This window comes from Nyctereutes procyonoides, unplaced genomic scaffold, assembly GCF_905146905.1.
Source record: "Nyctereutes procyonoides isolate TBG_1078 unplaced genomic scaffold, NYPRO_anot_genome, whole genome shotgun sequence".
NCBI classification, from domain to species: Eukaryota; Metazoa; Chordata; class Mammalia; order Carnivora; family Canidae; genus Nyctereutes; species Nyctereutes procyonoides.
Window position 1 is genome coordinate 21,969,872 of NW_026575117.1, and position 10,759 is coordinate 21,980,630.

The window sequence follows — 10,759 nt, forward strand, 5'->3', positions numbered from 1 at the left end:
CTGTTCATATTCCTCCTCCTACTGGCCAGTGGGAGCCTCTTCAAGTAGATTTTTTAAAAAGATTTTATTTATTTATTCATGAGAGACACACACAGAGAGAGAGAGAGAGAGAGAGAGAGAGAGAGGCAGAGACACAGGCAGAGACACAGGCAGAGGGAGAGGCAGGCTCCATGCAGGGAGCCCGATGTGGGACTCGATCCCGGGTCTCCAGGACCACATCCTGGACTGAAGGCGGCGCTAAACCGCTGAGCCACCCGGGCTGCCCTTCAGGTAGATTTCTGAGTCCTTCTGACACTATCATTTTTGGTTCTTGGAAGCTTCTTTGCTTTTGGCCACAACTAGATGGCCAGGCTCATCTTGCATATTTCCTGCCACAGACTTGGAACGAGTTATTTCTTCTAAGGCTCTCTGATTGCTGTTTGTGGGATAAGGTTTGTAGAGACCATAATCTCTGCATCAGGTGTGCCCGTTCCTGGGTACGTCATCAGTTTTCGGCCTTTCCAGTGGACAAAACTGAGAAATGTTTTAAAGGTAAACACATTGAGAGTTTACACTGATACTTCCGATTCAAGTTCAAGACTGTACACACACACACTTCTCATCTCTAATTTCTCCCAGACTGAAATAGGCCTGGTCCAGAGGCTTGTAGTGTGTGCATGTGAGATGTGAGAAGAAGCAAAAAAGAACTACCAGTTAAGCATCGATGTGGGCCTGTCTACCCTGGGAACATGAAACCTGGCCCACTGGACAGGTGGCCCTCCCCCTGACGTGTACCAGCTGTTTTAGAGTACACGGGAGGAGACAGGGAGGAGGAAGTTGGGGCTCGACGGGGCTCTTTTAGCACAAGCTTTCAATATTTGGGACCAGCTACATCAACTCACAGACACTGGGGCCTTGTACTGGTATCTCCTCAGTTTTTAAACTACATTCCTCTTGGAAACACCACCAATTTGCTAAGACAGGGGAGGAGAGAAGGGAAGAAAGGGGACTCTGGAGTGTAGGAGGAGATGCAAGTGGCCTCAAAGATCTCACAACTAACATTCCTGAGTCCTCTCCACATGACGTCTCAGACAACTGCAGCCTGGCTCGTGCCCTTAAAGACCGCTGAATGTGAGAGGATTTAAGTGAACCAAATGTACAGATATGTATGAGGCAGGGTAGGAGTGGAAAATGCAGAGCAGAAACTAGAGAGTTTAGAGGAGAGAAAAATAAGATTTTTCTGTGGCGGAGAGAGGAAGGGTCGGACTATTCTGCAGCCTGCTCTGGCCCCATCATGCAGGGCCCTGCCCATCTTCCAGAGACAGATAGAGCCCTGGGTCCTAGCCCATGGTCTGAGCCTAGGAATGGGGAAAAGGGGGGCTAAGGGGGATTCCTGAGGGGTGCTCCATCCTTTGTATCTTCTCGGGTCTTCTCTCTGGCCTGGGTTGCCTGTGGTTGCAGGGCCAGTTACAGTGGGATGGGGAGCAGGAGGTGTAGAGGGGGGATTAGCTGGTGGGCAGCTTGGATCTCGGGTTACTTCTTGTGCTGTTGGGGAAAAACCCCTTGGTTTCCAGGGTCCTATTTGATTACAGCAACCTGGCCAGTCTTATCAACACTGGCTGGAGGCCTGTTGGAGGCAGGGACCTTCTGACACCCAACACTGTCACTGGACCTCTGCACACATTGGGAGGCAGCTTGGCATGCCCTGGTGACCGGGTCACTTGACCCCAGTCTGCCCCTTACCTGCATGTGACTTCTCCATCCTTCTGTGCCTGGTGCCCCCTCTCCCCCATAAACCACTGAGCACTTTACGGTCCCCAGGTAACGTTCTCTCCTCCTTTTCATCAAATAGTGTTTGTCTACCTTCCCATGTACTGGAGTCTATGTTAGCCCTGGGTCTGTGCTGATGAAAAGCATGATGGCAGCTGGGATGGGGCTGTGAGGAGGCACACTGGGCGCTGCCCTCTGGCTGCCAGGAGCCCTGGGTCTTGGGGAGGCAGCAGGCCAGACCCACGGGCCACCCCACGGGCTGGCCTCATCCCAGCGACTTTATTCCAGTGACATGGGGACAGTGTTGGGGGCAGGCACTGTTAGCCCTCTTTCAGCAGCAGCAGAAGCCTACTGAGAGGGGGTGACTTGTCCAAGGGCACACTGATTCAGGGCCAGTTTTGTTGTACTATCACTGATTGCAAAAGGTGGAAGTGAGGCGTATACAAGAAGCCTTTGCACTATCCCTGAAGCTTTCCTGTAAATCTAATAGTATTTCAAAATAAAAAGGTTATTATTATTATTATTTTTAATGTGGAGGACTTTTGATCAGTCTTATCACCTCCTGATATGCACCAACCAGCCAGCTAATTAACCATGCCTGTTACCTGACAGATACACCTGGGAAGGAGAAGGCACCACAGTGTATACAATGAAGGCGGGGGGACCTGAAGGTGTATGAAGTGTGCTCCTTGCTCTCCGAGTTCTCCAATTTCCCTATGGGAAAATGAGACAGGTTCGGGCAAAAGTTACTTCTAACAGTACGAACAGCCTGACAACTACCAGCCAGACACAGGAGTGTAAAGGGGAGGCGGAGAAAGCACCACCAGGAGAATGTGGTTTTTTTTTTTTAAGATTGTATTTATTTATTTCAGAGAGAAAGAGAGAGAGAAAGTGTGCACAGGCAGGGGGAGAGGAAGGCAGAGGGAGGGAGAGAGGGAGACAGAGGAATAGGGAGAAGCAGGACCCCTGCTGAGCAGGGAGCCCGATGCGGGGCTCAATCTCGGGACGCTGGGATCATGACCCGAGCTGAAGGCAGATGCTTAACCTGCTGAGCCACCCAGGCGCCCCAGGAGAACGTTTTTCAAAAAACGACAAAGATCATTTCCTTCTTTGAAACATGTTCAATATGGTGTTGGCCCAATGAACACCTGAAATACATGAGCATTTTAATCACTTATATATACCGTCGCTCGGTCTTCACGCAGTAGTCATAAAACCACGGAGTCTTCTTGATTCTGCATCCGTACTATGCCTCATGTCGACTGCCTCATTGCTCACCTCACCGCCACTGTCCCGTCACCTCCCTGGGGGACTGAGACATTAACCACGCCCACCCCCCTCTCTTCCACTGCAGCCTGAATTGATCCCAGTGCACTGGACCACTGCCCACACCTGAGGGACACAGCAGCCTTGGGTGACTCACCTGCACGTGGCAGGGAAGCTCCTTCACGGGTGGCCCCGTCCACCTCTTCACCCCCTTCATGACTGCCCCAGCCTCTCAAACCTGCTCCGCTGCAGTGAGCTTCTTCCCACTGCTCAGCCAACCTTGGCTCCTTGCAGCCTGAGTCCCCTTGCCCCGCTACCCTCTCTTCATGGAAAGCCTCTTCTCTGCTACCGAAATTGTACTGCTTCTCCAACCCTCAGCGTTAAACATCTCCTTTCCTGGTCCCCGGAGCTTGATCACTTCCTCCTCTGGCTTCCCATTGCACACTACTCCTATGGCACTCATGCACGCTGGACAAAAGCTTATGTGACATATTCACCTGCTAATTCCTTCTACTAACATCTATTAAGCAACTAGCATGGGCCAGGGCTGTGGCAGGGTGAGAGATAGGAGCAGTCCCTACCGTTGGAGGTCCCCGACCAGTGAGAGGCTCGGAGAGACATGCAGAGGCAATCACAGTGTGTGTGACAGTGCTGTGTGGAGGGGACAGGGCCAAGGGAGTCACGGTGGGGTCCTAGCCCTGTCCGGGAGGAGGCCTGGTGCTGGGGATCAGAGAGGCTTCCCAGGAGAAGTGGAGTTAGATGAGAGCTGAAGTCAAAGTAGGGATCTGTTACCTACCACGTTCTTCCAGGTAGAAGGCTGTGTCTTATTGCCTTGTTGTGTCACCCCAAATCTAGATGGGTACCACACAGTAGGAGCTCAATACATTTGCTTGCTTGATTAAATGAATAACTGAACAAACAAAATGAATTGGCAAATGAAAACCATCTTACTTTTAAGCAAGTGGACAACCTCACCTTACTCTTGCTTCTGCTGGGTATAGCAAGAGGCCAGGCTGAAGACCAAGGCTGTGTTCTGGCTCTATGGATCATGTGGTTTATTGTTGCACTTTCTGTTGGTCTTTATTCATTTTTAAAATTTTTATTTATTCCTGAGAGACACAGAGAGAAGCAGAGACATAGGCAGAGGGAGAAGCAGGCTCCCTGTGGGGGAGTCCGATGTGGGACTCCCGATCCCAGGACCCCAGGGATCATGACCTGAGCTGAAGGAAGACACTCAACCACTGAGCCACCTAGGTGCCCCAACCTTTTTTTTTTTTAAAGCTTTTATTTATTTGAGAGAGTGTGTGTGAAAGAGAGAACACGAGCAGGGTAAAGGGGTAGAGGGAGAAGCAGACTCCCCATTGAGCAGGGAGCCGGACGTGGGGCTCCATCCCAGGACCCTAGGATCATGACCTGAGCTGAAGGCAGACACCTGACTGAGCCACGCAGGGACCCCCATTGATCTTTAGAGTCAACTTAGTAACACTGTGTGAGTGGTGACGAACTTTCCACAATTTTGAATGAATTTGTGGTTTTTGTTGCAGTATGCTACAGAAAGAAGTATTTCACTTAACTTATTAAGTCTAGGGATTTCATGAACAATATTTTTCTTAAAATGCTTTTAAGAACTTCTTAGTGGGAAAAAAGAATAAAAGGGGCACCTGGCTGGCACCTGGTCAGGAGAACATGTGACTTTTTGGTCATGAGTTTGAGCCCCATACTGGGCGTAGAGTTTACTTAAAAAATAAAAAGTCGTGAAGTGGAAGTGGAAAGAAGTTGTGGTGGTGACAGATGGAGGGTCAGGGGAAAGGTGGAGTTAAATACCAAGGATGGCCCTGCCTTCATGTCCAAAAGGTCAAAAAACTTTCCCATCTGATGTCTCTTATCACAACCAGGGCCAGGGCTCTTGGGTGACCATTATCTACTTCCACAATTAATTTTATGTGTCAATTTGGTGAGGCCTTGGGATACCCAGGTGCTTGGTCAAACATTATTCTGGGTGTGTTTGTGAGGGTGTTTTTGGATGAGATTAGCATTTAAATTTGAAGACCGAGTAAAGTAAATGTGGGTGGGCCCTGTCCAATCAGTTGAAGGCCTGAACAGAACAAAAGAACTGGCCTTCATCTGAGCAGAACAGAGTTCTTCTTCTGGACTGCATCATATTTGGGACATCAGTATTTTCCTACCTTTGGACCCAAACTAAAATATCGGCTTTTCCTGGTCCCTGAGTCTGCTGGCCTCCAGACTGGAGCCATACCACGGTTCTGGTTCTCAGGCCCTCAGACTTGGGCTGGAACCACCCGCTGGCTCTCTCCATCTCTAGCTCACCGATTCCACCTGCACATGGTGGGAATAGTCAGTCTCTGCAGTGGTGGGGGCCAGTTCCTTGTAACAAGTCTTCCTCTCTATATACATCCTACTGGTCGTGTTTCTCTGGAGAAAGATAACTAATACAAGGAGGTTTTACTAACACCAGACAAATCAGCGACTCATAGATACCAGAGCTGGAAACCTGGCACCCCCCGGCTGAGTGGCGTTCAGAATGGTTCAGCGTTTGACATACTGTCGTAGGCTGTCCTACAATACAGCCTCTAACGAAACTAGGCTGTCCCGAACTCCTGGCAATAGAATCGTTTACCTTTATACCAAGAAGGTTGGGAAAGCGCCAAAGTCTGCATGTGGCGTGTGTCCTGGCCGACTTCGAGGAGTTCGTGCGGTGAGACCTAAAGTCCTTATGAAATTGTCTAAAACGAAAAAACACGGCAGCAGGGCCTACGGTGGTTCCATGTGTGCCAAGTGTGTTCGTGACAGGATCAAGCGTGCTTTCCTTATTGAGGAGCAGAAAATCGTTGTGAAAGTGTTGAAGGCACAAGCACAGAGTCAGAAAGCTAAATAAAAAAATGAGGATTTTTTTTTGAGTGATAAAAATCAAAAAGCTTGAAAAAAAATCCACATACCCCCCCACCTATAGGTGACAACACAGAAGCGGCAGAAGGAAGGTTCTTCCCACTGCACATTTTACCAATCACGTTCACTTCCAAAATCCCTTTAACTGGAGACCATAATTAGAAATAAGACTTACGCAGCACCTGTGGGTGGCTCAGTCGGTTAAGCACCTGCCTTCAGCTCAGGTCAGGATCTCAGGGTCCTGGGATCCAGCCCTGCATCCATCAGGCTCCCTGCTCAGCGGGGAGTCTGCTTCTTCCTTTCCCTCTGCTGCTCTCCCTGCTGTGTGTGTCCTCTTTTTCTCTCAAATAAATAAGTAAAATATTTAAAATTTTTTTAAAATTTAAAAAAGAAATAAGACCTAAGATGCAAATATCCCTGGGAAGATAAGGTACTGACATGAGTTCATAATGGAACGTAAGTGCCTCGCAATGTTTTCTGAAGAGCACTTTTTCAAGGGGGAGTGCAGGGGTACAGGGTGAAAAGAACAGAGTTCCTGCCCTTTGGGAGGCCCTTGACCAGTGAGAGCTTCGGAGACGTGCCAAAGAGAGCTACGCAGAGTCAGAGGGGTTTGGTCCTCAAAAGTGAGAGGAGGAGGCACTCAGGACAATGGGAGACAAGGTCCAGGGAGGACAGGGCAGGACCACAGACCACACCTCCTTATTCCTTCGTTGAGGGCTGGCTCAGAGCAGCGCTGGCTCGGCTATCCTGGGAGGCTGAGACCGGACACATTTGGGGGATGCATGCATGGAGCTGGGCACATCTGGGGGATGCATGCATGCAGCTGGCCCCATCCTTAATGTCAGTGAGCTCACATAAAACTTCTGAAAATATGGATTTCTAGCAGTAGCCCTTGCATCTCTACCGAGATAACATTTTTAGGCGTACCGTCTGCCTTCGTAGTTACATCGGGATGTGTGGTGGGTAGAGTGGGTGGCAGGGAGTTTGGAGCAGTGAGGCAACCAGCAGCCTACTTTCAAACCTTATGTGCAATGTTTTTGCGTTCTTCCTTGTATGATACTTAGGATTGATTTTCTCTTTGGGTCAAGAGCTTGAAAGACAAAGCCCTTGTTCCACCCAGTCTGGCCAGTACAGTGACTGCTCCTCCTATTTAGAGCAAGGGCAGGGGGCGAGATGGGGAGGCTGCTTGCAGTCCCATCATGGGCGGGAGGGGTGAGCGAAAGGAGGGTGTGAGCAGCTTGGCGGGGAGGCCCCTGGGGAGGCAGGAGAGGAGGCTCCCGGAAGGGCTGCCCGGAGAGGCCGGGAATGGGGTCGTACCAAGTCCTACACAGGGCAGGGCTGGGAAGGGCTCTGGGAACACAGACTTGGAAAGTTAGAGGGGAAGTGGGTCACTGCGGAGGTCGGGGTTCCCTGCAGTGGAAGTACTGGAACACCAGCTGGACGAGCGAACGGTTGGGATCAGGGAGGAGAGTCACGCACACAGAGTGGTTGATCCACGCTACTCTGAAGCGCCTCTAACCCTGGGATTCTCTGACGTGAGGCTCTAGAGGATGGTCAGTCGCCACGAAGCGCGGGGTCTGAAGGGGTGAAAGCATGACCATCCATCCAACCAAACCTGTTGGCAGTAAGGAAAATGGGACATCATAGAGGCTATGAACGGGTGCACAGTCTTCTTCTTCCTCTGTTCCATACAGAACTAGGGTAAGGTGGCAGGGTTTGGCTAGAACCTGGGAGATTGTTCTCAGGCAGCTAAGGGGAATGTCTCAGCAGGAGGGAGACGGTGGGTAGGACAGGCTGAGGGGACTAGATGAAGAAGATGCTGGGAGTGAAGGGGCCTATGTTGTTGGTGGGGGGGGGGGGAGGAAGGGACTCCCGTGCCTCCTGCAGGTGCAGCCAGCACAGGAGTCATCTCATGCTATGGTCCAAATGTTGGCACCCCTCCCTCCTCAATGCATATTGCAAATCTTAATCCCTAAAGATGATAGTATTAGGATGTGGGGCCTTTGAAAACACTTAAGTGAGTGAGGCTGGAACCTTCCAGGATGGGATTAGTGCCCATGTAAAAGCAACTCCACAGAGTTTTCTCACTCCTTCCACCATGTGAGGACGCAGAGAGAGAGAGAGAGAGAGAGCTGTCAGCTATGAACCAAGAGGGAGGCTCTCACCAGAATTCAACCATACCGGTGCCTTGTTCTTGGGCTTCCCAGCCTTCAGAACTGCGAGAAATAATAATCCTGTGGTTTAGAAGCTACGCTGTCCATGGTACATTGTTATAGTAGCCTGAATGGAGTGAGATATTATGGAACATTTGATTCATGCAACTCCTCCCCCTCCTCCAACTCTGCCCAGACACCATGCTCACCAATTAGCATGATGGTCATATTTTGGCTTTTCATATTAAATTCTCTACAGGAAAGGTATGTGACAGCTTACCCCATCTTAGCACTTCTCTCGGGGTTAGAATTGTTTACTTGACAGTCTATTGCCCTTGAATGAATTTTCTTGTATCCCCCCCCTCTTAGCACAGTGCCTGGGACGGAGCAGGAACTCATGAAATACTAAGTGAATAAAGCCCGAAGAAACAATCACATCTCTTTGGGATGGAACATGGGAAGTGGTCAGGAGCAGCAGTGAAGTAGTGACATCTGAGAACTGAGAGCTCTTCATTCAGTATTTTACTAGGTCCCTGTTATGTGGCAGGCACAAGGCTAGGTAGGAGACACCAGTTTGTGCAAAGAGGACCAACACAGTGCCTTCAAGGAATTCCATGACATTCCAGGTGGAGAGAGCCACATTAACCAAAGGTGGCAGTGCTGGATGTGTCCGTGAGGCTGGAGGTCAGGCAGAAAAGGGGCCAGACTGGAAAGGGTCACTAATGAAAACGGGGAACACCAAAGGGTGATACGGTCTTTAAACTTTGCCCTTCACAGGTCTGCCAGGTTAGAGTTTGGACTTTATCTTGGAAGCAGCCAAGAAATCAGTTGTTGAACACTCTAAAACAGACGAGTGACACCGTCAAGTGCGTGTTTCTGAAAGCTTCCTTGTGGAGATGGGCTGGGATGCCTGGATCTGGGGAAAGAAAGCAGAAGACCACTGCAAGAGTCCTGGTGAGAGACAGTGAGAGCCTTGGGGACAGCCATGAAGAGGGGATGGGTGTGAGATATTCTGGAGATTAGACACAGATCATGGTGACCAGTTGTGTTGGAGGATGAGAAGGAAGGCATTGCTAGAGATGACAGAGGTGCCCAGGTGATGCTTCCGACTGCAGGTGGGAAGGAGGATTTGGTTCAGGTGGCAGGTATAGGTAATGAGTTCAAGTTGTATGTTCCGAGATGGAGGGGTTATGAGGACATCCAGGAGGAGAAACCCTTTAGGAAATTGGAGATAGGGATCCAGAGGTCAGGGGAGAATTCTGGGTCAGAGATAAAAGTTTGGGGCAGCCCCGGTGGCACAGCAGTTTAGCGCCGCCTGCAGCCTGGGGTGTGATCCTGGAGACCCGGGATCGAGTCCCACGTCAGGCTTCCTGTATGGAGCCTGCCCCTCCCTCTCTGTCTCTATGAATAAATTAAATCTTTTTTTTAAAAAAAAGAAATAAAAGTTTGGGGCTTTAACATTTGGATAGTGAACAAAGTCTTGGAGAGAATAAGGCCCCTCATGGGGAGTTCATTGAGGAATCATAATCCAGGGAGAAAAGCCCAAGGCAAGGATAGGACCTATTCTTCTGAGCTGGTGAAACAGAAGCCCAGAAAGAGACCAAAAACAGAGAGGGAAAATCACAGAAGCCAAGGGAGGCCAGCATTTTGGGGAAGGGACAGAGAAGGGACATCCGAGCCTGCTTTGGAGGCCAGGGGATGTTTACCTGAAGCGGGAGGTCTAAGCTGGGCTTGAGGAGGACTAGGGGAGGGTGGGTGGGATGATGCCTGAGGGAGCCACCCGTGGGGACAGCAGACAGATTCTAGAGACTGGAGAGTGAGAGGGAGCTGAGTGGAAGCAGCAAAGAAAAAACATTATTTTTTGAAGTTTGATACTAAAGGGAAAGACAGGGGTGCCTGGGTGGCTCAGTGGTTGGGCGTCTGTCTTTGGCTCACGGTGTGATCCTGGAGTCCTGGCATCGAGTCCTGCATCGGGCTCCCTGCAGGGAGCCTGCTTCTCCCTCTGCCTGTGTCTCTGCCTCTCTCTGTGTCTCTCATGAATAAATAAATAAAATCTTTTTAAAAAATAAAGTGAAGGATAGGATAGGCTGATGGTTGAAGAGGAAACTTTTCTTAGGATGGGTGAGACTGAACATGTTGACTGGCTGGATGGAGAGGTGACAGGCCAGAGGGGATGAAGCGATAGGAGGCGAAGGGGGCAGGCTCAAGCTTTGGGCACCCCTGCACCTCCCATCTGCACCTCTGAGCTGTGCTGGGTGCCCCTCTTGGCCTCGCTGATCTAGCCACTTGAGCACTTACTGAGCAGCTCCTGGTGAGGGACTGTCCTGGGAGCTGGGCTGTGATGGGGACTGCGACGTAGGCTCTCCTCTCAAGGCCTCAGTCTGACAGATGGAAAAGACAGAAGAAGAAACTGGAGGTGAGCATGGTGAACGCCACAAGCAGGGTCAGTGCTGGTCATGATGGAGACGGTGGGGTTCACCAAGCAGAGCAGGTGACACTGGAGCTGAGACCTGAAGTCAGAGCTGCTCAAGGCAGGGGAGCAGGAATATCCCAAACCCCCTCTGCTCTCCTCCAAGGCCTTATGCGCTCTGTGGAACCAGAGGATCCTCTCCCCTCTTTCCCTTCCCCCAGCACCGTCCTCACCGATATTTAACTAAATATTTAACTAACACCCTCTCCCATGT

At 50.4% G+C, this 10,759-nt stretch overlaps 1 protein-coding gene across 1 annotated transcript; it reads left to right on the forward strand.

Annotated features, from left to right (window-relative positions):
* The first annotated feature begins 5,552 nt into the window (after positions 1–5,552).
* LOC129515352 (60S ribosomal protein L34-like) lies at positions 5,553–5,963 on the forward strand. The gene has a single exon (XM_055334218.1). It carries the CDS (start codon positions 5,558–5,560, stop codon positions 5,909–5,911), a length of 354 nt encoding a protein of 117 aa, XP_055190193.1. The 5' UTR covers positions 5,553–5,557; the 3' UTR covers positions 5,912–5,963.
* Positions 5,964–10,759: the final 4,796 nt, after the last annotated feature.